This window comes from Dipodomys ordii, unplaced genomic scaffold, assembly GCF_000151885.1.
Source record: "Dipodomys ordii isolate 6190 unplaced genomic scaffold, Dord_2.0 Scaffold56, whole genome shotgun sequence".
Classification (NCBI taxonomy): Eukaryota; Metazoa; Chordata; class Mammalia; order Rodentia; family Heteromyidae; genus Dipodomys; species Dipodomys ordii.
Window position 1 is genome coordinate 8,709,920 of NW_012267272.1, and position 27,929 is coordinate 8,737,848.

Genomic DNA, 27,929 nt, shown 5'->3' on the forward strand with positions numbered 1-27,929 from the left:
GTGTCCTCACTGTCGGTGTCTGTGCCTTCTCTGTCCAATCCCTTTGCCCAGGAAAACATCCTGAATGAGTTCTGGTGGAGAGAGATATGTCCCCTAAGAGCAGATGGAGAGATGGTATCCATAATAGGGGAGAAATAAATATTCTATCAAGAAAGGTTTCTTTAAAAACATATCATGTTGAATAATATTCTCAGTTTTGGTAATTCTGTGGCTCTCTGTACACATACTGGCTTGGTTGGCAAGACCATTGCCTTCTGTGAATATAGTGGGAATTTCTTCATTCCCAGAACACACTGATGTAGGGAAGGCTAAGAACCCACTTCCTTGGTTTTTTTCTCCATCTATTCTGCACCTGTTCTTGTGAACATTACTGCCTTTCCTCCTAGCTACCACCAGCATACTTAAAGTCCTACTTGCCTTTTCTCTCAACTACATTCATGTGACCAGACATGGATATGGCTAGCCACTCCAGCCATCCTGCTCCTGAGCAATGTGCCTTCACTCACTCTTCCACGAGATTCCTTCCTTGGCTATATGTAGATATGTTTACATGAAATTCACTCTGTACTCTTAGGGTAGTTATTATTACAGTATACAGGTAGGAAGCAGAGATGAGAAAATTAGCTTATACCTGCAAGACAATAAATATGAGGATTGTCTCTTCAGTTGTCTGCAAGTACAATTAGCATTTTCTCTGTTTCCATGACATCTGTTGAATTTGTTTCTGATCTAAGACATTATTATACAAACATCTATGCATATGACATGTTTATATATAATTATGTGCTCTTTAGAGATATGTTTATTTATTTTCTGCTTCCTATCAGTGGCCAGCTTTACCAGTGAGTGTAGTACACTTAGACACTCATAAATGCCATGAAAGCAATGGTCTCTGTTTTTCTGTTCCCCTACAGCTTAGAACCTCATGACTGCCACACAGTTATTTTTGTAGATGTCTTTGAGCTCATCACAAATTTCTTCAGAAGAGGAAATTTGGAGGGAGGCTACAAGATGATATCTTACAAATCCCCAGCACTCAGTGCCTTTTCTAAGAGTAGAATCAGTAGAGCAGCGACCCTTCGCAGACGGTGACAAATACAGCGGTGAATTGTGAGCAGTTATGGAACCAAGTAGAGGGAAGTGAATGCTCCAGCACTGACCATGGGATTGAAATAGTGAGGAGTATTTGAGTAGAGACCAAAAATGGAGGAAATCAGAAACTCAAGTCATAGCACAGACCTTAGCACCATGCACAAGTGCAGACTAAACATACAGGAGACCTGGAATCATCTGACCAAGTTCTCTCTTCTTCACAACTGGAATTCGGGTGCACTATTGTCTGAGCTGACTGTTGTAGAGCCTGAGCTCATGGCATTATCCTGTGTCTAGTCATCCAGCCCAGCAAAGCCACACTGAGACCAGGAAATGGCCTGGACAGCCAGGCTCAGTAGGGACCAAGACAAAAGCCCTGAGAGCTCCCTGTGCTGGGAGGCCATGCTGGGAATCTGAAAGGACCATGGTCACCTTCTATTTAGAACCACAAACTGAGGAACCACTGGAAGAAGTGGAATAAATAAGTCCAAGCCATGATTATCTCCTAGACCTGTGCAGAATACCAGAATTGCTGGTGGAGGAGTGTGTACAACACGTTAGGGTGCTGCCACTTCATTTGAAAGGTATTGAGCCCACACTATTTCTGACATTTTTAGAGGGGACCATATCCAGACCTAAGTCATTGGCACCATCCTGAGTGTATCCATAAATGTGACAGAGGAAATAAACCAGACTCAATGTTTTCTGGAGAAATTTTAAGTTCTTTTAGGTCCTAGGAGCTGGGAAGCTGAGAATGATTACATCTGACTCTCTTTGCACTCTTGACTTAAAAATATTTAACAACTCATTCTCTCTCCAATGGGCACATAGGAAAAGAGTTAATAGAAAGATGATCTATTTTCACATAGGTCAAAAAATGCCACTTCTGCCCTCAATTTCTGACTTCCTCTGGGAGGAAAGATGCTGTGTTTTTTGTTGTATATTCTGACTTTTGGTCATCTTCTGCTTAGATTGTTTTTGCTTTCCCTTTATCTTTTGTCTCTCTCTCTCATTGTCTCTTTTTATTTCTCTTTTTCCTCCTCCTACTTTCTTTTATCTGACTACATAGCTTAGGCTTCCTTTAAACTTGGTCTGCACCCTGGCTGGAATAGAACTCACAATGATATTAACTTTTATCTATAACTTTATTATTTTGGGAGGGGTCCGGTCGTGGGGCCTGAACTCTGGGCCTGAGCGCTGTCCCTCAGCTCTTCAGCTCAAGGCTAGCACTCTACCACTTGAGCCACAGCGCCACTTCTGGCTTTTTTCTTTTTGCTTATGTGGTACTGAGGAATCGAACCCAGGGCCTCATGCATGCAAGGCAAGCGCTCTACCACTGAGCCACCTTCCCAGCTCCTAACTTTATTATTATTAAGGTGTTTACAGAGATGTTAGAATTTCATACTTCCAGTCATGCATCCATTTCTCTTTTGGACAGTGTCACTCCTTCATATATTTCCTCCTAAGTTCCTGGAACACAAGTTGCACAGTTGATACTCTTAAGTTAATTCAGTCCTTGAACTACAGGCTGACATGCCTATGCTCATTTCTCTTCCTTCTTCCTTTTTTTATTTTTGGCAGTGCTGAAAATGAACTCAGGGCTTGCACTTGGGGTAGAAGCAGTACTATTTAAGTCATCGAGCCTTTTAGTTTTGTCCCTTTTCAGAAAGGTTCTCATCCTTTTCACATAGGGTCAGGTTGGCCTGGTCCTTGGTCTTCCTATTTATGCTTCCTTCTCAGCTCATATGACAGTCTTGAGCCACCACACAAAGCTTTACATTTGTGATTAGCATCGTCACTTGTGAACATTTTGCTATGGTCACTTGGGACTGCAACTTTCCCGAACTGTCTTCCAAACAGCTAGGATGGCAGACAAAAGCAAATATGCTACCACTTGTTCCAATATATAGATTTTAGTCTTCTTTCTTTTTCTAATTTCCATTTCCCTTACTCTTCCTTTTAAAGTCTTCACTGGATCATTTTTATATCCTTCTTTTTCTTGTGCCTCCTTTTAAAATTTTCTTTTCCTTCTTATTTATTATTTCTAAATCTACCTGGACCCTCTCTCTCTTTTTTTTACATTTTCTTTTTTCATTCTGTTTTGTCTTCCTTTTATTTTTCTCTTACTTACCTTGTACATTTTAGCATATTTATATAATCTATGACTGTCTTACATCTGTTTTTGTTGTTGTGGTGGTGGTAACTGTTTCTTTGTGCTTGCTAATAAAGGTCATATTTGCTTGATTTATATGTTGCATTGTTGTTATGGTTTGTTTCCTTCCTTCTGAGAAGGAAAATCAACAACTTCCCACTACAGATCAAGCCCAGTGCCTTGAGCACATTGGGTGACATTCTGCTACTAGGCTCTTTTCCTCATCAGTCACAAGAAACTGTATGAATTGGTGCTGCCAAACCTTGGCAAATACTGCAGCCTAAGGAAGAGGGTAGATTAAAACTAAGCCAATGTGTCAGTTCCAGAGACACATAACAAATATGGAATAATGAGGCACCATGATCCTACAAAATTTTAAATTTCCACAGCAACTGATTTAAATGGATCAAATGCCAAAGAATTGAAAATAATATTTATAAAACTAAACTGAAAATAATATTTATAAAACTAACACCAAGGGCAGTGAATGTGGCTTAGTGGTAGAGTGCTTTGCCTAGCATGCATGAAGCCCTGGTATTGTACCATTGCACTGTCCAAAAATAATGTGGAAAAGGTGTTGTCTGAACCAACAGCTTTGGGGGTCAGAGGTGCCTGTATATTTTTTTCTCTTTCTGTCTCCCTAGGGACCTACAATAATAAAATGCACGTGGATGGTGGGTGTTTGCTGTCTGCTGGTGTGAGTGACAGGTGTGTTCTGCTTCAGAGGTTGGTATTGGGGAAGGGATGAAGTCAAGGGCTACAATTGGAGATTGATATAAAACTATTGGTCCAGAAGCTTTCCCCTTTGTCTAGGGCTGTGGGCAGGAAACAGTGAATCATGATTCTCCTGAGTCTCTGAGACTTGTCTAAGTAACTATGGTCACAACGACCTCTGTATGTATTGGGTCTCAGGTGTGACTCTGAGACCAGCTGCAGCATCCTCTGGGTCTTGTTAGAAACTCAGTTCTCAGTCACTATTTCAGATGGAATGAAACAAAGTGGAAGGCAAACTGCCCAGAGACCTGTTGTGTTCCCACACTTCCTGGTTGGGCAGCCCTTCTGAGAACTCTTGTTGCAGACAATGATTCTCAGCCCATCTAGCACAGTGGCAAGAGCAGAAGGAGAAAGGTTTCAAAAGTCACACGTATTTAGCCTTCACCTTCATAATTCAGACTTTATTTCCTACATAGAAAACTCAGGTTCTAATAAAAGACCCCGAATAGTAAAAACGATCATCAACAGAAAGAACAGTGCTGGAGGAATATCAATACCAAATTTCAAACTCTACTTTAAAGCCATAGTAATCAAAACAGCTGGGTACTGGCACAAGAACAGACCTCAGGACCGAAGGAATAGAATTGAAAACCCAGAAATGAACCTACAGACCTATAGCCATCTAATCTTAGGGAGCTAAAACAATAGAATGGAAGAAAGGCAGCCTCTTCAGTAAATGGTGCTGGCAAAATTGGTTAAACACCTGTAGAAAACTAAAGCTAGATCCTTCCATATCACCCTGCACCAGAATCAACTCCAAATGGATCAAAGACCTCGGAGTCAAAGCAGATGCTCTGAAAACATTACAGGATGGAATAGGAGAAACCCTAGGTCGCCTTGGCACAGGCTGAAATTTTCTTAATACAGACCCAGAAACACAGCAAATCAAAGATAGGTTGGACAAATGGGACTGCATGAAATTGCAGAGCTTCTGCATGGCAAAGGACATAGCTAGCAAGATCAATAGAAAGCCCACGGATTGGGTGAAGATCTTCACTAGTCATACAACAGACAAGGGTCTCATATCTAAAATATACCTGGAACTCAAAAAATTAAATCCCCCAACAACAAATCCACAAAGAAACAACTGCCCAATAAATAAATGGGCTAAAGACTTAAAGAGAAACTTCTCTGAAGAGGAAAGAAGGATGGCCAGTAGACACATGAAAAAATGCTCAACCTCTCTAGCCATAAAAGAAATGCAAATCAAAACAACATTGAGATACCACCTCACACCAGTTAGAATGGCTATAAACAAGAACTCTAATAACAACAGATGCTGGAGGGGATGTGGACAGTAGGGAACCTTACTGCATTGTTGGTGGGAGTGAAAACTTGTTCAACCACTTTGGAAAGTAATATGGAAGTTCCTCAAAAGACTCCACATAGAGCTCCCCTATGACCCAGCAATCCCACTTTTGGGCATTTACCCAAATGTTCACAAACAAGACCACACTAAAGCTACCAACACAACTATGTTTATTGCAGCCTTATTTACCATAGCTAAGATATGGAACCATCCCAGATGCCCCTCAGTAGATGAATGGATCAAGGCAATGGGGTATATATACACAATGGAATTCTATGCCTCCATCAGAAAGAATGACATTGCCCCATTTGTTAGGAAATGGAAAGACTTGGAAAAAATTATATTAAGTGAAGTAAGCCAGGCCCAAAGAAACATAGGTCCCATGCTTTCCCTTATTTGCAATATCTAGTATATGTCTGAGTCAAGCAGAAAAGATCAGATAAGTTGATGTTAGGGAAATGAACCCTAAGATATGTATTCAAATGTTTTTTTTCTTTCATGCGATTGTTTCTAACACATTTATAAGATGATTTCTTTGTTGCTTTGTATGTCCCTCCCCCACAGTATAACCCCTGCTTTCACTGTATTTGAAGTTGTTATAATTTGTGGAGGGGAAGGGAAAAAACAAATTGTTTAAATAGGGATACAGGTAGACCCATTGCCACCCTGAGACGTACAAATCGTTATGTGGAAAAATGAACTTTACAACTTTGGTGAGGGGGGAGAAGGGCTGGGGGGGCAGGGGAGGATGGGATGGGAAGGGGAAACAAAGGAGGAAGCTATAATGCTTGATAAGAAATGTACTCATTAACTTGCCCATGTAATTGTAACCCCTCTGTACAGTATTTTCACAATAAAAAAATTATCTTACAAAAAAACAAAAACAAAAAAAGAAAACTCAGGTTCTTAATTATACTGGCATATTTGCCTTAAGGGAGGACTCATACCCTTGCAGAAACCAGACTGTGGGTTCAGCCATGTGTTGTCTGGTACTTACGACTTGTAGCAGTGGGCTGGACACCACCCACTGGTCATTGATGAGGGAGCCACCACAGAAGTGGTAGCCAGAGTTCAGGGACACCTGGTAGGGCACGGAGTTGGGGGCACAGGTGTAGCCCCCAATGATCTTGTCATCGTCATCAAGAGGAAAAGCAGCTAGAGTGAAGATGGGAAAGGAGAAGTTACTTTAGATGCACTGTTATCAGAGTGGAGCCAAAGACCTGTGTCTGCTTCCTTCCTACTGCTCCAAACACTGTAAGCAAGTTGTCCGATAGGCTCACAGAGTAAAGTTGTTCAAAATGTCTTGGTCGATTTATGTAGACACTCTGGAGGACACAATTCCCTTCTGGGACTGCAAGATGGGGACACAGATGACAGCCAATAGGATGCATTCAGAATTTGGTTGTCTTGCACACTGACTGTTCTTCCCTTGAACTTTTCAGTTGTTGATTTTGTTTTACTTGTTGATTCCCAAAGAGTGTCAGAATGGCCTGACCTAACTAGAAATATGTCCTAGCTGCGTAGACCTGGCTGCATCTAGCTTTCCCCATACTGCAAATCTTTACAGTGAGGATCAACAAGTCATAGCCCCAGAGACCTTAAGAAAGGGAAGAGAAGTGTGTCTATTAGCTAAGACAACAATGAGTTTTCAGCTTCACTGCATATGTAGCTATCTTATTGATATCTATGAATTTGAACCAGATATACATGTTGGAATCTTTCTATATGATTTCATAATCGCAAGGGTGTTTAGTCAGCATAGTTAGATGTCCAGTATTTGTCCTTGAATTTGATATTAAAAAGATTTATGTTGGAGCCATTACATGGTTTATGGGACCCAAATGCAGACTGATGTATTTCATGGACAACTTCCCCTTGACTTATCTTTCCAAGCACTATGGTTATAGCTCTGAATCAGATGAGTGATTAGCGTGGAGGTAGGCTCAGGGAGAAGGTTAGAGAGGTGAGAGTTAGATAAGGGAGGGCAGAAACCTCAAGAGCTTAATGGCAGGATGGGCCCAGCCATACCAAGAGAGCACATGCTGTCCTGGTGCGGGGAAGACAGGGTCCAAACTAAGCATGGAACTCACCAGTAGCTCCCACAAGACCAGGATAGGAGTGAACACATGGTGTGAGAAAAGTAACTCATGGGGCTACCTGTCTTTATACTCCCAGGATGGAGACAAGGGAACCAAGTCCCACCCTAAAAAAAATCACACCTGCATCTTTACCCATTGCGGAGCTTTCCATCACCTGTGATCTATTTGGTCACGCTGGATTGGTGAAATAAATGTGATAAGGGAACTTAACTCTTGAGGGCTTTGGGAGAATGGCTGGTTTTCTTTCTTTTTGTGATGGAGCCTTTGGTGGGGATATCAGGGAAATTAGAATTCAAGACCTCACATATATTATTATTATTGTATATTATTAGGGTTTATTAGCCTTGAGAATAAGAAATAGGAGTAGAAAGAATGTAATGGAATGTAGTGTATACTTAGATACATTAAGCTTCTAGTATATCATGTAATTTATTTTCAGAGAGTTCCCTTACGTGTCACAAGGCTGGATGTATGGAGTGCACAGATATTAGAAAGAAATGTTATCTAAGTCTCTTTTCAGTAGTCATAAAGTCATTCTTTGAAGTCTATAAACTGTGTTATTCTGGCCTTTGTTGATGTGACTTACAAAACCAGTTGATAATGAGAAAGGGACTGTGGGGTTCCCTAGGCATCTTTGTCTTCTCTTCTATCCAGTAAGGTTCAGGATGCCCATTGCATTAGCAAAGGTAAAACTTAATCAACACTGGATCAATAATCCAGGGACATAAAGAGTGGTTTATACACTGATTCTTCCTCGATGTCAGGATCCTCCCATTTCCCACTGGCCTTGCTGTCAAGTGTGCTTTATTTTATTATTTTTAATATATTTTATTGTAAAGATACTATACAGAGGGGTTACAGTTACATGAATTACATGAATAAGGTAATGAGCCAGGCGCTGGTGGCTCACACCTGTAATCCTAGCTACTCAGGAGTCTGAGATCTGAGAACTGCAGTTCAAAGCCAGCCCCGACAGGAAAGTCCATGAAACTCTTATCTCCAATAAACCACCAGAAAACTTGAAGTGGCACTGTGGCTCAAGTGGTTGAGCACTAGCTTTGAGCTTAAGAGCTGAGGAACAGTGTCCAGGCCCAGAGTTCAAGCCCCATGACCAACAGAAAAAAAAAGGTAATGAATACATTTCCTATCAAACATTGTTGTTACCCCCTCCCTTGTTTTTCCCCTACCATCTCTTCCCTTCCCACCTCCCCAACTCCTTATGTTTTCAACATAAGGTCTTGTACATCTCATTGCTACAGTGGTTCAACCTGTATCCTTATTTCAGCATTCTGTTATTTTCCTTCCCCTCCCCAAATTAAAAAAAATGTGTATACAAGATGTAGGTTACTAGAATCAAGGGTGCTTTATAATAAGCATTATGATTGGTCTGGAAATCTTCCCTGAAGATACTGGAAACTTTCTTCCCTGATTGCAGTGAAGAGTTTTAGTTTGTATTATATGTCTGACATTGAATATTAGGCAGTGTTTGTCCAATGGCCCGTTACTTTTAGATCAGAGGATCAGTGGTAGGTAGGTAAAGAGTTTAGCATAATTAGTAAGAAGCCAATGCTGCTATAATAATAAAATATGGTAGAACCTGGAATTTTCTATTTTATATGGAGAGAGGCTATTATACTGGGCTTAGTCCTAGGTGAATGTTCCTGCAGAAAATGCAAATTTGAGCCTGCTATAGCCAACAAAGGCAGAGTCTGAGTTCACTATATTATAACCTAGTCAGAGAGCCTGAATTTCTTCGTTTGTAGTCACTGCTGAAATTCTCCAAGCCAGTTGATACTTTGACTAACCAGCATGAGCAAGAGTTCATGTATGATATTCTACAATGTACTCAAGATCAAAATGTACTGGGTGGCCCTGAATGAAGTAGAAAAATCTCTTCTCCATTTTGTCTGCAGGATGGAGGATATAGAATGAAAATGTGTTTGTTGCAGCGCTAATGTGATGCTTTCAGAGCTGCTTCTGACCAGATCCTTGGGGTTTCTGGGCTTCCTTGTGCACACCAGAGATCCCTGCCCAGTGATCTCAGCTGCGGACCCTGCACTCCCTCCGAAAGGCTCATGTGTAAGTGGAGTACACTTTTGGTGCCTGACAGACATTTGAAATATCATATCACTTCTCATGTGTACTGAGCTTCACAATGTGAACTCTTTGTTGTGTACTTCCAGAGACAATTACTTTATTTCCATTGTAGAACAAGATTTGGTGACACACTGAAAAAACTCACTCTTTCTTGCTAGAGAGGTAAATGTTACATGGTTGAATTCTGGACGGCTCTAGGAAGTCATGGAATGTGTTGTAAGGTGGGACTTATGGCAGGTGGATCTTAAAGTTTGTCTGGGCATCAAGCCAGAAGTTACCAGAAGGCAAATTATACATCCAGATTCCACTTGACATTTACCTTTTGTTCAAAAATATACTGTTAATTTAATATTTCACTTAACACATTGTATCAGAGCCTGACCTTTCCATGATCCCCGACTCAAGTGGCCAAAAGCACACCTCTCTATGCTCACACGTAGCTGGCAGAGTGTGAGCAAGGCAGTTTGTGGTGTATAGTTAGGATGTGATATTCTTCTGTTGCTTAAGGTGATCCTGTGTCATTTACTTGCATCTAAGATGCTTTGCATCTTAAGCACAGGGTGGTTTTAGCTTCTGTTCTAGGCACACTAGACAGATGTCTCATAGGGAATCCTTGGTCAGCGATAATTATCATGAACAAAGGGGACTTTAGGTTGGAGTATTATGTTCTCACCTCATCTATAAATAAAAATGCAAGGAAATGAGCATTTTTATTTTTATTGATTTTGGTACTTACATACTTTTTCTCTGTGTGTTTTATCTGTTTGTGCAGTATTAAGACTTGATCTTAAAGCCACCATTTGGGTCACAGTCCCTCTTCTGCCATCTTGGTGGTTAATTGGAATTAACATTCTCATAAATATATTTCTGCCTGGTCTGGCATTAAATCATGATTCTCGGTTCTCAGTCTATTCAGTTGCTAGGATTACTGGTTTACCAACCTTCAATTGAAATGATTATTTTTTTTATCTAAAGAATGAAGTTCAGCCTTTTTTTGTTTTTTTCTGCTCTTACTTTAGAACTTGAAGTCATCTTTATTCAAAGTAGCATGAATGAGCTTACAGGTTGTACAGTAGTTATTGGGGTATGATAGCATACCCTCTACACTTACATGAATAGGGTGGATCTGACCAGCTATTCCAATTGGAATTTTATCCAATTTGGGGCATTGCTTATTTCCAAGCATAGTGTCCTTCCAATGTTTATTTAAATTATACTTCTTTCTTTTATAATTTATCATTGTAAAGATACTGTAAAAGAGGGGTTACAGTTACATGAGTAAGGTAATGAGTACATTTCCTATCACACATTCTACTTCTATGTCCCATTTGTTCCTTAGTGTTTTCAAACTGCTTTACTGAAGGCAACAGAGACTAATTTTGTGGTGTTTGTTCAGCATCTACCTCTTTTCAATGCACTGTCATAAACATCAGTGGTGTTGACTATGTCTTTGATGATCAGATTGCTTATTCACGGTGAAGTAACTTTCTCAGGTCCATCCTGATATGAGTTGTTATTTTTTTCTGTCCAATGCTCCTCCCTTTTTTGTTCTTTTTTACTATCATGCTCATGTTCAATAACTTTAATTTCAATCCCTATGCCATTGTCTTCTCTTGTTATTGGTGGTGTTATAGTCTTGTACTAGTAAACTTAAATTCATTCCTATTGCATTTCCACATATTTTGTGCCTTGATATTGTCATTGTTATAAAGTTTCTATTTTTCTTCTCTGAAGAGTACTAGGGAATGAGACTTCAAGAGGAGGCTGCTTGCCTAATGATTGTTAAGTAAAACTGAAAAAAATAAATCCAAGCCAATGTATGCACCAATCATAATATATAGCAAAGCAATTAAAAATGCAAAACAGAACTGGGCAACATGACTCTTCCTAATGCTCATTCATCCAAAGACACTGAAATAATGGCAATACAGAACAAAATATTTAAGACTTATACTAAAATAATCAAGGATCTAAAAGATGATTCACATGGAAAGAACAATAAAGTAATTAATTCCTTTAAAATATGGATGAGAGGTCAGTGGCTTGGATACTAAACAACAGTGTTTGATTCTGGAAAAGGAAACAGTGCTGAAATTTCTGGAAATATAAAGTATACATACCAACTAAAAACTCAGTGGGAAGTATCACCAACAAACTAGAGATCCTAAAAGAAAAAAAAACCCATATAACAGATTGGAACCAAGTTGAAAACTTATCACATTTGAAGGGCAATAAAAAAATACAACCATGACAGATGAACTATTTTTTTTGTAAGTTTTAGTGTGAAAATACCATACAGAAGGGTTACAATTACATGGGCAAGGTAATGAGTACATTTCTTATCAAGCATTGTTGTCTCCTCCTTTGTTTCCCCTTCCCATCCCTTCCCATCTCCCCACACCCCACACCAAAGTTGTAAAGTTCATTTTTCAACATAATGTCTTGTACAACTCACTGTTGCAATGGGTCCACCTGTATCCCTATTTAACAATTTGTTTTTTTCCCTTCCCCTCCACAAATTATAACAATATCAAATACAGAGAAAACAGAGGTTATGCCATGGGGGAGTGACATACAAAGCAACAAAGAAATCATCTTATAAATATGTTAGAAACAATAGCAAGAAAAAAAGCATTTGAATCCTTATCTTGGGGTTCATTTCACCTAACATCAACTTATATGATCATTTCTGCTTGACTCAGACATATACTAGTTATTACAAATAAGGGAAACCATGGGACTTAATGTTTCTTTGGGCCTCGCTTACTTCACTTAATATAATTTTTTCCAAGTCTTTCCATTTCCTAACAAATGGGGCAATGTCATTCTTTCTGATGGAAGCATAGAATTCCATTGTGTATATATACCCCATTTTCTTGATCCATTCATCTACTGAGGGGCATCTGGGTTGATTCCATATCTTAGCTATGGTAAATAATGCTGCAATAAACATAGTTGTGCTGGTAGCTTTAGTGTGGTCTTGTTTGTGATCATTTGGGTAAATGCTCAAAAGTGGGATTGCTGGGTCATAGGGGAGCTCTATGTAGAATCTTTGGAGGAACCTCCATACTGCTTTCCAAAGTGGTTGAACTAGTTTACACTCCCACCAACATGAAGTAAGGTTCCCTACTGTCCACATCCCCTCCAGCATCTGTTTTTATTAGAGTTCTTGATTATAGCCATTCTAACTGGGGTGAGGTGGTATCCCAATGTTGTTTGGATTCACATTTCTTTTATGGCTAGGGAGGTTGAGAATTTCTTCATGTGTCTATTAATAAGGGAGTTATAAAAATAGAATGGAAGAAAGACAGCCTTTTCAGTAAATGGTGCTGGCAAAATTGGTTAATCACTTGTAGAAAACTAAAGCTAGATCCTTATATATCACCCTACACCAGAATCAACTCCAAATGGATCAAAGACCTCAGAGTCAAAGCAGACACTCTGAAAACATTACAGGATGGAATAGGAGAAACCCTAGGTCTCCTTGGCACAGGCCGAAATTTTCTTAAAAGAGACCCAGAAACACAACAAATCAAAGCAAGGTTGGACAAATGGGATTGCATGAAATTGCAGAGCTTCTACATGGCAAAGGACATAGCTAGCAAGATCAATAGAAAGCCCATGGACTGGGTGAAGATCTTCACTAGCCATACAACGGACAAGGGTCTCGTATCTAAAATATACCTGGAACTCAAAAAATTAAATCCCCCAACAACAAATCCTCAAAGAAACTACTGCCCAATAAATAAGTGGGCTAAAGACTTAAAGAGAAACTTCTCTGAGGAGGACAGGTGAACTATTAACTCAATATTCTATCTACTTTTTCAAATAGGAAATTACCTGAAGAAATATGATGTAAAATTTTCCCTTTGAGGATCTATGATCAGCCAATCTTTTAGACGCCACCTGCCACATATCCCACACACACTTCAGTATATTTTCCATCTCGTCCTTTAGTCTTGAAGCTATTCTTTCATTATTTTTGGTTTAGACAAGCAGGAATTCTTCTTCTTTTTTTTGGGCGGGGGAGAGGTCCGGTCGTGGGGCCTGAACTCTGGGCCTGGGCACTGTCCCTCAGTTCTTCAGCTCAAGACTAGCGCTCTAACGCTTGAGCCACAGCGCCACTTCCAGCTTTTCTCTTTTTGCTTATGTGGTACTGAGGAATCGAACCCAGGGCCTCAGGCATGCAAGGCAAGCGCTCTACCACTGAGCCACCTTCCCAGCCCCAATCAGGAATTCTTCTAAGCCAACCTTTTCCTCTGCACTGAGACTAATTATCTTGTGCATATATCACAATTAAAACATTATTAAAAGTAACTTCTGAGCCTCAATACAAAGAAAAGTTGTATACCACTTTTGTTTGTGGAAAATCTCTTGAGAAGTAGTTGGGCCCTAGAAAATAAGAGTACTTAGCACTTAGGTAGGAGCTACCTAACCATTAGACGGTAACAGAGTACAGAGCTGAGAGTTCTGTCCAGTAGAAAAGATGGCCCAGTCATCTTGGTCATTGTACCAGAAGTTATATGATCCCCACATTGGCATTTTGACATGTTTGCTGCATCATTTTATCCATTTTCCAGACAGCATGTCATCTCTGATGCAATTATTGTAATTTGAGGAGAGCTTTTCCCACTTTGCTCAGAATTCTCTAGAATATTCACTCCTTTCCTTCTTTCACAGAGTCATACTGAAATAAACAATTATGACCACAAGCATTAAATTACACTCAGATTTTCTTTCTAGCAGGGAAGTGAATTGTGAGGACAAATGTGTAAGTTCTTAACCAAAGCAAATTGGATCTCTCTATGACCATTTTGCTACACTGCATTTGGAGAGAGCATAGGCTGTGACATAGGCACCTGCTGCTTCTTCCCTTTGTATCACCCTTCTAGTGACACTGGAACATCAACAATAATGTTCCCAGAATGAGCAGATTTCCATGAACTGCCATGTACTCTGTTTTTCTTCTTCAGTGATCTCCTATGGGATCATCCACACTGGATCTGCTGCCTTTGGACTTTGTGGGATTCTATAATGTCAGCTGGATTTTAGGGAGGAAGAAGCTGTAGGTTGCAATTATTTTTTACCATTTCTACACCTGCCCCTATGGACTGATGTTCTGAAACACAGTTCTACAATGTAACAGATTTCAGTCCCTCTGCTTTTCCCTCTGGGAGTCACATGATAGCTGTTCAAATGGCTGATATTCATTGATGTCAAGCAATCTTTGTAGCTTTTTATGTCTCAACCTGGCCTGCTACTGCATGGCTCTCTCGTCTTTTATTTTATTCTAAAATTTCCATATAATCAGCTTCTTCCAAGAATCAAGGAACCTGGACAATGACATCATGCTGATCAAGCTGTCCTCCCCAGTGTCCCTCAACTCCCAAGTGGCCCCTGTGGCTCTGCCCACCTCCTGCACCTGCTGGCACCCAGTGCCTCATCTCTGGCTGGGGCAACACCCTGAGCTTTGGTGGTGAGCACAGCCCTTCATGTGTCCACATGCTTCTGTCCTCATGTCTTCCAGAACCTAGCATGTCTCTAACTTGGAACCTACTTGATTCCAGTCTGCAGATAGATTGCAAGGCCTGTTATACACAAGGCTCCTTGGGCACCTGAGAGACACATGCAGTAGCAAGGGATTTGACAGCTACACTCTTGACAGAACTCATATAGAGTTGCTACTATTAATTCTTGAAATAAGAATTGGAGAACATCATTTTAGGAACTCAAACCAAGGCTCCACATTGCTACTGAAGATCCTAGTAACTCCCCACCATATTCAACTGGAGGATTGGGCCCACGCTTGTCTCACATTTTGGCATTTCTCCTCTTTTTTTTTCTTTTTCTTATCATCGTGTGTCCTTCAAAGTGAACAACCCAGATGAGCTGCAGTGCCTGGATGCCCCCCTGCTGAGCCAGAGTGTGTGTGAAGCCGCCTACCCTGGGAAGGTCACCAAGAACATGGTGTGTGCTGGCTTCATCGAGGGAGGCAAGGACTCCTGCCAGGTGACTCAGTCCCTTCCCCATCACAACCACACCTGACCATACTCAGCCCCTCCCTCTGCAATGCTGAATGGCTACAGCGCCATGCAGGACTCCATTGACAAGTGAGCAAGGCCTATTTGACTGCATGTCCTCTTCATAGTAAGAGCACAGAATGGGCCTCCATGAGAGAGCTATAAGCTATACAGGATGAGGTATTAAGATCTGAGTGTGAGTTGCTCCATTACTCTTCATGTTCTCATGCAACTTGTTCCTCTCCCCAGGGTGACTCTGGTGGCCCTGTGGTGTGCAATGGAGAGCTCCAGGGAATTGTCTCCTGGGGCTATGGCTGTGCCCTGAAGGACAATCCTGGAGTGTACACCAGAGTGTGCAACTACGTGGACTGGATCCAGGCCACCATCGCTGCCAACTGAAAACCCTCCAGCCCTCTGCAGTCACTATGCCAATAAAGTAAACCTGTGCTCACTGTCGATATCTGTGCCTTCTCTGTCCAATCCCTTTGTCCAGGAAAACATCCTGAATGAGTTCTGGTGGAGAGAGATGAGAAGAGACACTTGGTTCCCAAAATATGTCCCCTAAGAGCAGATTAATGGATGGCATCCAAAAAATAATAATAAGGGAGAAATAAATATTCTATCAAGAAGGGTTTCTTTCACAAATGTGATGTTGAAGAATATTCTCAATGTTGGTAATTCCGTGCTCTGTGTGGTTGGTGAGACCATTGCTTTCTCTGAATATAGTAGGAATTTCTTGGTTCATAGAGCAACATATTTAGGGAACAATAAGAGTCAACTTCCTTGGATTTTTTAATCTATTCTGCATTTATTCTTGTGAACCTAGGTGCCTTCCCTCCTAGCAGCAGGTATTCTACTAAACAAAGTCATACTAGCCATTTCTCTCAACTGCATTGTCATGTGTCCAGAGTTGGATGTGGCCAGCAACTCCTGCCATCCTGCTCCTGATCCATCTGCCTTCACTCAGTCTCCCATAATGTCAGTCTGTGTGCTCCTTCCTCTGTGATATGTGGATATGTTTTCACATAATTCACTCTCCACCCTTGAGGTATTCATTATTACAATGATACAGATAGGAAGCATAGATGAAGAGAAAATTAGCTTATACCCAGAAGACAATAGATATGAGAATTGTCTCCCTCCTTCTCTGCATGTACGATTAGCATTTTATGTTTTCATGACAGCTAATGAATTTGTTTTGAAGTTAGATATTTACATATTGCATATTGTATATATAATTATGTTCTCTATTTGTTTACTTATTTTTTGCCTCCAACCAGTGGTCAGCTTTACCAGTGTGTACATGTATACTTAGACACTCATAAATGCCATGAAAGCAATGATCTGTTCTATCCTCTGAGTTTCTGTTCCCTTACCGCTTAGAGACTCATGACTGCCACCATTATTTTTGTAGATAACTTCCTGTGAGTTCCTCACTCTGACTCAGAAGAGGAAATTTGGAGGGAGACTGCAAGATGATATCTTACAAATCCCCAGCCCTCATTGTCTTCTCTGGGCATCAATGCTCAGAGAAGAATCAATGCGTCAGGAACACAACTACCACTGGTGAAAAATAGAGAGGGTAGTTGTCAGCAATGAGAGACTTATAAAAGTTGAAGAAACTTTATAGAGCCAAGGAGGGAAAATGAATGTTCCAGCACTGACCGTGGGATTGTAACAGTGAAGAATATTGGAATAGAGACCAAAAATAGAAGGGTTTAGAAACTCCAGTCATAGCACAGACCTTAGCACCATGCACAAGTGCAGACTAAACATCCAGGAGACCTAGAATCATATTACAAGCTGACTCTGGCCAAGTTCTCTCTTTTTCACAACTGGAATTGGGGTGTGCTATTGTCTGAGCTATTTTAGAGTCTGAGCTCGTGGTATTATCCTTTGTCTAGTCATTCCAGCCCAGCAAAGCCATACTGAGATCAGGAAATGGCCTGGACAGCCAGGCTCAGTAGGGACCAAGACTAAAGCCCTGAGAGCTCCCTGTGCTGGGAGGCCATGCTGGGAATCTGTAAGGACAGTGGTCCTCTACCATCCAGGACCACAAACTGGGAAAGCAGTGGAAGAAGTGGAATGAGCACTTCAGATCTGTGCAGATCTTGAGCCACACTTCAGGCTTTTTGGTGGTATATTGGAGAGAAGTCTTACAGACTTTGTGGCTCAAGTGTTAGTCTATTAGCCTTGAGCAAAACAAAGAAAATCCAGGCCCTGAATTCAGGCTCAGGGTGGTCTGTTAAACAAAGCAGACCTTAATCCAGAGCACAATTACAGGGGCTGTGACTTAAACACACTTTCATCAGCAAAACTTGTTTATTGTTTAAATTTGGGGGTGAGTTCACATCCAGTCTTCATATTCTCCACAACTGCCTCTTGGGACAGACATTGAAACACTGCAGTGAAGGAAGCTCAGGCTTCTTGATAGGACATTGCCCCTTGTTTTCAGTTCCTCAGAGTAACTCAGCCTCAAATTACATGATCTTGCTCCAGGGAGCACAAGGCTAAAGCCTTCTAAGACATGGGCAGCCGTTGACTGGAGTTCTTCTCCAATGCCAGCCTACTGAGCAAGAAGAATCATTGCAACCCCAAGTCTGTCCACAGATTGAAGGCCTGGAAGAAACAGGAGTTTGTCTTAAAACTAGAACAGACCATCCAGTATTCCAGGGCTGCTGGATGCATGTTCAACTTGTGGCCTCAGCTTCACTTTCCTGCCTTACCTCAAAGAAATCATAGGTGGGGTTTGGATACTGTCCTGCTATTCTGTGCTCACCTTTCTGTTGCTCCATGCTCTTAAGCTGTTCTGCCATCTTTTCCTAGATTCCCAATGTTCTTTCTCTCCTCCCTTCTTTCCTTTCTCCTCACAGTATCCTCTGTTCTGTTACAGTAGCTTTTTCAATTATAAAGTAATAGAGAGGAAACAGTCTTCTTTCAAATACTGAGAGACTGAAAAGGTTTCTGTGTGTGGCAAGAGTATAGAAATTAACATGTTTTCAGGGTGAGGACTTGCCATCATTTCTGTATTGCTTAACCAACTGATCATAGAGAAGTCACTGAACTTCCCCAGATTTAGATTCTTCAGCTGTGAAAGTGGACAACCACCTCACCTAAGGTGACATAACAGAATATCACCTTTTATTCACATAGCACAGGCTGACATTCCCACACGCCTCCCATAACCTGTCAGCTCAAAGAAGCTTGTCCTGAAGTAGAGACGGGCCAGATGCTTCACAGATTATGGGAAGTTAAGGTTCTGCCACAAGGTGCTAAGTGAAATATTAATTGAATATTCTATTGTGGCATTGAATCAAATGCCAGCAAAAATCCAGGTGTATACTTTACCTTCTGGTGATCTCTGGCTTGAGGCCCAGGAAACCCTTGAGGCCACCTGCACCAAATCTCTTGTCTTTGGGTAAACTTGATATTTTAACCATTTTTCAATAAATTCTCTAGCAAGAAAAAATGCTTCTGAATCTTAGTTTTTCAAACCGAGGTACTTTGCAGGTTAAAATATTTCACCTGTGAAAAGGAGACAATGGTATCTCGAACACACACCTTGGTGAGTATCAATGATGAGTATCAGATGAGAGGAAGAGAGGCATGATTTTCTTTTTAAAACTATTTTATTTCATGGTAAAGGTGCTGTACAGAGGGGTTACAGTTACATAGGTAAAGTAATGAATACATTTCTTGTCGAACATTGTTACCCACTCCTTTGTTATTCTTCCACTATCCCTTTCCTCCCACTTCTCCCTCCCTACCCAAGTTGTAAAGTTCATTTCCAACATAGTGTCTTGTGAGTATCATTGTTGCATCGGGTCTGCCTTTGTCCTTGTTTCACCATTTTGCTATTCCCTTTCCCTTCCCCAAATCAGATAGACGTATATACAAGATACAGGGTACTAGAATCAAAGACAGTGATTTCTAAGGATAAACCAAAGTGAAGAAGAAAAATGGAATAAAATAAAAAGAAATAACTTGATATAGTACATTGACTAAAACAAGGCCAACAACCAAAAACAGACCTGTTGTTTCCATGTCATTTCGATTAGCATCATTTTGTATGGCCCTATGTACATGGCTAATGAGCTATTGTGATCCTCTGCTAGGACTATCCTAGACATATGCTAATTATTACCAATAGGGAAACCATGGAGCCTGTGTTTCTTTGGGTCTGGCTTACTTCATTAATATGACTTTTTCCCAAGTCTTTCCATTTCCTTACAAATGGGCAATGCCATTCTTTCTAGGTATATTTTTGATATGAGGCCCTTGTTTGTTGTACAGCTAGTGAAGCTCTTCTCTCAATCTGTGTACTTTCTATTTATTTTGCTAACTATGTTTTTGACATAGCTCTGCACTTTAATGCACTCCCATTTATCCAGGCTTTCTTGGATTTGTTGTGTTTCTGGATCTCTATTTAGGAAGTTTCAATCTGTGCCACAGAGCCCTAGCATATCCCCTATGCCTTCCTGTAATATTTTCATGATCTTTGCTCTTACTTCAATGTCCTTGATTCATTTGTAGTTTATTCTGATGCAGGGTGATATATTAGGACCTAACTTCAATTTTCTACATGTGTATAGCCACTTCTAGCACCATTCTTTCTTCCATCTGATGATTTTAGCTCCTTTATCGAAGATTAGATGGCCATTTGTCTGTGGGATCATGTCTGGGTCTTCAAGACTATTCCATTGGTCCTAGGCCTGAGCATGGAGGCACAGTTTTTGATGTTAAAATGTGCAGGTCTAAAACTGGAATTGCTTGAATCTACTTCATTCATTCATATCTGGATGGAATTGAGCAAGCTCTTCACCACAAATAAGCAATCTGTTCATCTAAGAAGGCGGCTACACCACTGATGTTTGTGACAATGGGATGAAAAGAGGTAGATGTGGTCTGATGCCAGGAGTGGTCGTGAACCAACACCACAAAATTAATTTCTGTTGCCTTAATTAAAACAGTTTGAAACTGCTAAGGAACAAATGGGACACAGAGTATGACGTAAATAAGACTTCAAAGGACACTCTTCTTGGGAATAAATAATGCCCCAAATAAGATAAAATTCCAATTAGAATAGCTGCCCAGAACCACCCTATTTACCTAAGTTTAGAAAGAGTACTCTCAGACCACAGTAACTACTGTACAGCCTGTAAACTCATTCATGTTCCCTTGAAGAAAGCTTATCCCAAGTTTTAAATAAGGGCAGAACAAACTAAAATGGCTGGACTTCACTCTTTGGATTAAAAAATAATAATCATTTCTCCTGGGTGTTGGTGGTTAACAATTGTAATCCTGGCTACTCAGTAGACTGAGATCTGAGGATCATGATTCAATGCCAGACCAGGCAGAAAAATCTGTGAGAAGGCTATTTCCAATTAGCCACCAAAATAACAGAAGAGGGGATGTGATGCAAGTGGTATCCCTAAGTTCAAGTCCTTACACTGGCACAAAAACCAACAGATAAAGATAAATGAGTAATGAAATAAACATATAAACAATAAAATCTTTATGTCCTTGTATATTCCTTTATAGATGGGGTGAGACCATGATAGACAGTGGAAAGCTCCCTTTTTTTATAGTAACTACATATCCTTGACCAAGGGGGCTTTTGAGACATCTGACTAGTGTATCTAGTACAGATGCTAAACAACTCTGTACAAAGAAGTGATCTTAGGAATACTCCACAGCAAGGAAATGGCACAGGAACACCTTAAGCAACAGAAGAATATCAGCTCCTAACCAGACACCACAAGCCGCATTGCTCACACTCTGCCAGCTACATGTGAATATGGGGGGATGTGCTTTTGGCCAGTTAAGTCAGGGATCATGGAAAGTTCAGCTGCTGACACAACGTGTTCAGTGAAATATTAATTTAACAGTACATTTTTTAGCGAAAGGCAAATGTCAAGTGGAATCTGGACACATATTTTGCCTTCTGGTGACCTCTGGCCTGATGCCCAGACAAACTTGACAGTGCTACCTGCCATAAGTCTCGCCTTCCAGCACATTCCCTGACTTCCTGTTATCCTCAGGAATTTTGACTAGTTTACTTTAAGCTATATAACAAGAAAGTGTGGATTTTTTTCTGTTTGTCACAACATCTTGTTCTATGATGGAAACAAAATAATAGAATCTGAAAGTACACAATGAGAATACTTACAAACAGTAAACATTGTAGAACTCAATGCACATGAGAAGTGGTGGGATATTTCAAGTATCGGTTAGGCACGAACGGGGGACTCCTGCTTAAATGTGAGCCTTTCAGAGGGAGTGCAGATCTGCAGCTGAGATCACTGAGCAGGGATCTCTGGTGTGCAGAAGGAGGCCCGGACACCACAACGATCTGGCCAGGAGCTGTTCTAAGAGCCAGCCCCGTATTAGCACTGCAGCAAATGTGCTTTCACTCTATATCCTCCATCCTTCAGACTACTTGCCTTCTCAAATTACTTCATTGGAACTGGAGCTGAGGCCTCCCTACTTTATTCAGCATCATCCAGAACATTTCCACCTTTCTTATATTGTAGAATATCATACACGAACTCTGCTCAGACCTGTTAGTCAATGCAGCAACTGGCTTGGAGAATTCAGCAGTGACTACAAACCAAGAAATTCAGGCCCTCTGACTAGGTTATAACACATTAAACTTAGGATTGAGTCTTGTTGGCTATAGCAGGCTCAAATTTGCATGTTTGCAGGAAACTTCACCTAAAACTAAGCCCAGTAAAATAGCCTCCCTCCTTCTAAAATAGAAAATTTCAAATTCCACCATATTAGCCAAACTATCTGCCTGTTACTGATGTGCAAATCTACCTATTTACCACCGATCCTTTCATCAAAAAGCAATGGGCCATTGGACAAACCTTTCCTAATATTCAATATAGGACATATAATACAAGTAAAACTCTCCACTCCAATCAGGGAAGACAGTTTTCAGTATCTTCAGAGACGATTTCCAGGCTGACCATAATGCTCATCATAACATACCCTTGACAGACAGGTCAATGGGAGATGGGGGAATCATGACATTGAGGAAGAGTCACTGTATAAACTACTCTTCTACTTGTCTGGCTTATTGATTCAGGTGTTACTTATGTTTTAACTCCTCTCCTGAAAAGCAATGGGCATCCTGAACCTCAGTTGAAAGGAGAGCCAGACAAACACCAAATCACGGTGCCTAAGCAACCCCTCAGACCCCTTCTCATCATCTCCTGGTTTTGTAAGTCACATCAACCAAGGCCACAGTAACAGTTTATAGACTGAAAAGAGCAACTTTATGATGACTAAAAAGAGACTTAGACAATATTTCTTTCTAGTATCTGTGGTTCCAGGACTCCATATATTCAAACCAGCTAAACATTAGAGAACACTCTGACAATAAATGATACAATATACCGGGAGCTCAGGGCATGTAAAGATCCACTACATTATCCCCACTCCTATTTCTTAGTCTCATGGTTAATAAACCCCAGATGTATAGGTGAGGTCTTCAATTCTACCTTGCCTGGTATCCTCATCAAAGGATCAATCAAAAAACAAACAAAAAAAACAGAAAAACAGGTGTTTTTCCTCTGCCCTCAAGAGATGCATTGCCTTATCACATTTATGTCACCAATCCAAAGACTGACCAAATATATCACAGGTGATGCAAAGCTTGGTAGTGGGTAAAGATGCAGGTGTGACTTTTGAGGGTGGGGCTTTGTTTCCTCCTCTCCATCCTGGGGATATAAAGACAGGTGTGGATCACTGTGGAGTTACCCTTCTCACACCATGAGTGCACTCCTGATCCTGGTCCTTGTGGGAGCTGCTGGTGAGTTCCATGCTTTGCTTTGGACCTTGTCTTTCCCACACCAGGAGAATATGTGCTCTCTGGGTATTGCTGGACCCATCCTGCCCACAAGCTTATATTCCATTAACCTCTTGAGGTCTCTGCCCTCCCTTCTTCATGGCTCTAGGCCTCATCTCTCTAACCTTCTCCCTCAGCCCACCTCTACTCCCATCACTTATCTGATTCAGAGCTCTGATCATAGGGATTGGAAAGCTAGGTCAGGTGGAAATTGTCCATAAAATACATGTTAATCTGTACTTGGAACCCATCCACTTTGAGACTGCTACAACATAAATCTTTTGAACGCCAAATTCATGGACAGAGATTGAATATCTAATTCTGGTGTCTATACACCCTTGCGATTATGAAATTATGTGGAAAGTCTGCAACATGTGTACCCGGTACAAATTCATAGATTACAGTAAGAGAGGTAGATACGCAGCTAAGCTGAAAACTTGTCTTAGCGTCCCTTGCCTTTCTAAGGTCTGTGGGTCTACAATTTGTGGATTGTCACTGTAAAGATTTGGAGTATGGGAGAATCTAGATGCAGGAGCATCTTGTAGGGAATGAACAGTCACAGACAGGAGTAGACAACTGGAAAATACAAGGGAATTCTCAATGCATTCTATTGCCTATATTCTGAAAGTGCTCCTCTGTGCTCATCTTGCAATTCTAGAAGGGGTTAGGTTCCTTCCTTTGGTGTCTAGGTGACGCAGGTGTTCTGAACAACTTTACTCTGTGAGCCCAGGTACAGCTTGATTATAGACTTTGTGAGCACTAGGAAGGAAGCAGACACAAGTCTTTGGCTCCACTCTCATTATACAGCTAAAGTGTCTTCTCTCTTTCTTCTCTTTCTACACTAGCTGCTTTTCCTCTTGATGAGGATGACAAGATCGTCGGGGGCTACACTTGTGCCCCCAACTCTGTGCCCTACCAGGTGTCCCTGAACTCTGGCTACCACTTCTGCGGTGGCTCCCTCATCAATGACCAGTGGGTGGTGTCTGCAGCCCACTGCTACAAGTCGTAAGTACCAGACAACACATGGCTGAACCCACAGTCTGGTTTCTGCAACAGCATGGGTCCTTCCAGGGAAGGGCTGCAGGGAGTGGATGAGTGTGTGAGGAGATATAGAGGAGAAAAAGTTACTGGCAGCAACTGATTTCACAAGGTGGGGGTGAGAAGGGACATGGACTAGGAAGCTTCCCACAATCCAAATGAACACACAAGGGATGCTGGTCACAAATGCAGCAAAGCAATGTGGTGCAAGAAGAACCAGTCAGGACTCCAGCAAGGAAAATATGCCAGTATGATGAAGAACCTGAGTATTCAATGCTGGAATAAAACAGCAACTTATGAAGATGAAGACTATATATTTGTGAATTTATATCCTTACTACTCCTCCTCTTAAAATGTGCAAGTTGGGGTGATAGTTGTTTTCTCCAACAAGAGTTTTAAGTCTATAAGTGCATATCAGAATGGCTGTCCAACCAGGACGTGTATGCACACAACAGGTCTCTGGACAGTTTGCCTTCCACTGACTTTCATTCCATCTAAGGTAGTAACTGAGAACTGGGTATCTAAAAGGGACACAGAGGATGCTATAGCTATAGCTCTCAGGGTCACACCTTGAGTCCCAAGGAATATAACTCACAAAAGCCGTTTTCAAAATAATGACTTAGCAAAGTCTCAGAGTCTAAGGGGAATCATGTTTCTTGCCCACCACCCTAGATGGAAGGGAAAGCTCCAGGAACTGTAGTTTGAAGTCAATCTCCAACTGTAGCCATTGACTTCATCCCTTCCCTTCTACCAGTCTCTGAAGCAGAACACACCTGTCACTCACACCAGTGCACCAGCACCCACCCACCATCCATGTGCTGCTCCTAGGATGAGGCCTGGTAACCGTTGCAGCAAACTGAACCCAGGGTGTCCAGGGAAATAGAGAAAGGGCTCCACCTTGCTTCCTTTTCCCCACAGCCGCATCCAGGTGAGACTGGGAGAACATAACATCAATGTCCAAGAGGGAAGTGAGCAGATTGTCAGGGCTGCCAAGGCCATCCGCCACCCTGGATACAACTCAAGGAACCTGGACAATGACATCATGCTGATCAAGCTGTCCTCCCCAGTGTCCCTCAACTCCCAAGTGGCCCCTGTGGCTCTGCCCACCTCCTGTGCACCTGCTGGCACCCAGTGCCTCATCTCTGGCTGGGGCAACACCCTGAGCTTTGGCGGTGAGCACAGCCCTTCACCTGTCCACAAGCTTCTGTCCTCATGTCTTCCAGAACCTAACATGTCTCTCACTTGCAACCTATTTGATTATAGTCTGCAAATAGATTCCAAGACCTGTTATACACAAGGCTCCTTTGGCACCTGAGAGACATGCAATCCCAAGGAATTTGACAACTACACTCTGGATAAAACACATATAGAGGGGTGTTGCAATTAACTCTTGAAATAAGAATCAGAGATTGTCATTCTGGGAACACAAACCAAGGTTCCACACTGGTGCTTAATACCTTGGGGTTCTCAGTAACTCTCCACCACATTCCACTGGAGGACTGGGCGCAGGCTTGTCTGACATTATGTCATTTCTCCTTGTTTCTCTTTATTGTCATCGTGTGTCCTTCAAAGTGAACAACCCAGATGAGCTGCAGTGTCTGGATGCCCCCCTGCTGAGCCAGAGTGTGTGTGAAGCCGCCTACCCTGGGAAGGTCACCAAGAACATGGTGTGTGCTGGCTTCATCGAGGGAGGCAAGGACTCCTGCCAGGTGACTCAGTCCCTTCCCCATCACAACCACACCTGACCATACTCAGCCCCTCCCTCTGCAATGCTGAATGGCTACAGCGCCATGCAGGACTCCATTGACAAGTGAGCAAGGCCCATTTGACTGCATGTCCTCTTCATAGTAAGAGCACAGAATGGGCCTCCATGAGAGAGCTATAAGCTATACAGGATGAGGTATTAAGTTCTGAGTGTGAGTTGCTCTATTACTCTTCATGTTCTCATGCAACTTGTTCTCCCTCCCCAGGGTGACTCTGGTGGTCCTGTGGTGTGCAGTGGAGAGCTCCAGGGAATCGTCTCCTGGGGCTATGGCTGTGCCCTGAAGGACAATCCTGGAGTGTACACCAGAGTGTGCAACTACGTGGACTGGATCCAGGCCACCATCGCTGCCAACTGAAAACCCTCCGGCCCTCTGCAATCACTATGCAAATAAAGCAAACGTGTCCTCACTGTTGGTGTCTGTGCCTTCTCTGTCCAATCCCTTTGCCCAGGAAAACATCCTGAATGAGTTCTCATGGTGAGAGATGAGAAGAGACACCTAGTTCCCAAAATATGTCCTCTATGAGCAGATGGAGAGATGGTATCCAAAAATAATGAGAGGACAAAGATCTGTTCTATCAAGAAGGACTTATTTCATGAATGTGATATCTCTGTAAATATCTTCTGGCTGTTTAATTTGACTCAGAAAGGGAAATTTAGAGGGAGACTACATGATGATATCTTAGAAAACCCCAGCATTCACTGTCTTTTCTGGGGGTAGAATCAGGAGTACAGCGATGCTTGGCAGATGGTGAAAAGTAGGGAGGTTAGTTGTGAACAGTCAGAGACTTGTAATAGTTCAAGAGACTTTATGGAGCAAAGGAGGGAAAATGAATGCTGAGCATAGAACATGGGATTTTAATAGTGTAGCATGTTGGAGAACAAAAAATGAGAAATTCAGAAACTTGTTATAGCACAGAACTTAGCTCCATGCACAAGTACAGACTAGACATACATGAGAGCTGGAATCTCAATATAAGCTGGCACTGACTAAGTTCTCTCTTCTCCATAACTGGAACTGGTGGGGAGGGGGTTGCATTATTGTGGAGCTACCCACAGAGCTACCCATGAAAGTCTTGTCTGAGCTGAATTCTTTAGAGTCTGAGGTCATGACATTATCTTGTGTCTAGTCAGCCAGACACACTGAGATCACGAAATGGCCTGGACAGCTAGGCTCAGTAGGGGCCAAGATAAAAGCACTAAGAACTCCTTGTGCTGGGAGGCCATGCTGGGATTCTGAAAGGACAATGGTCATCTTCCATTTAGGACCACAACTGGGGAACCAGTGGAAGAACAGGTATGAATGATTCCAAGACATTATGTCTCCCAGAACTATGCCGAATTGCAGGTGCAAAATGTTATGGTGTTGCCACTTTATGTTAAAGGCTTCATGTCTACAACAGTTCATTCACACAAGCCCTGACACTTTGAGAGGGGACAGATATCTAGTCCTGAGGCTCTGGCACCATTGTGAGTGCATCCATAAGAGGACACAGGAAACACAACTACACTCAATGTGGCACAATTATTGAGTTCTTCTTGGTCCTAGGTGCTAGCCAGCTGGGAAAGCTTACAACCGATTCTCAATGTACTCTCAACTTTCTCTTCTTACTAGTCCAGCGTAAGGAGCAAAAACAACACATGAAAATAGTTAAATATCCATACTTTCTCCAAAGGGCACATAAGAAAAGAGCTCATAGAAAAATGATCTATTTCACATAATTCATTCCTTGC

At 41.6% G+C, this 27,929-nt stretch overlaps 2 protein-coding genes across 3 annotated transcripts in view; both read left to right on the top strand.

Moving 5' to 3' along the window:
- Positions 1 to 15,988, top strand: part of LOC105989524 (anionic trypsin-1-like) — a 22,906-nt gene extending 6,918 nt beyond the window's left edge. Inside the window, exons 4-6 of one of the 2 annotated variants that reach the window (XM_013021608.1) lie at positions 10,078 to 10,086; positions 15,396 to 15,532; positions 15,793 to 15,988. In XM_013021608.1, the coding sequence (XP_012877062.1) occupies positions 10,078 to 10,086; positions 15,396 to 15,532; positions 15,793 to 15,942 (296 nt within the window). In that variant the 3' untranslated portion in view covers positions 15,943 to 15,988. Of the gene's footprint in view, positions 1 to 10,077; positions 10,087 to 14,933; positions 15,000 to 15,395; positions 15,533 to 15,792 lie in introns of both variants that reach the window. The other variant, XM_013021610.1, reaches the window with a different exon arrangement.
- Positions 15,989 to 20,548: 4,560 nt separating this feature from the next.
- LOC105989448 (anionic trypsin-2-like) lies at positions 20,549 to 26,620 on the top strand. The gene is made up of 5 exons (XM_013021541.1): positions 20,549 to 20,553; positions 24,209 to 24,400; positions 25,352 to 25,605; positions 26,006 to 26,142; positions 26,404 to 26,620. Exons 1-5 carry the CDS (start codon positions 20,549 to 20,551, stop codon positions 26,551 to 26,553), a joined length of 738 nt encoding a protein of 245 aa, XP_012876995.1. The 3' UTR covers positions 26,554 to 26,620.
- Positions 26,621 to 27,929: the final 1,309 nt, after the last annotated feature.

Excerpts from the sequence above, each read along its gene's own strand:
- LOC105989448 (XM_013021541.1), top strand. Across the intron at positions 24,401-25,351 it reads GCAGCCCACTGCTACAAGTC|CCGCATCCAGGTGAGACTGG; the intron begins GTAAGTACCAGA and ends TTTTCCCCACAG. Across the intron at positions 25,606-26,005 it reads CAACACCCTGAGCTTTGGCG|TGAACAACCCAGATGAGCTG; the intron begins GTGAGCACAGCC and ends TGTCCTTCAAAG.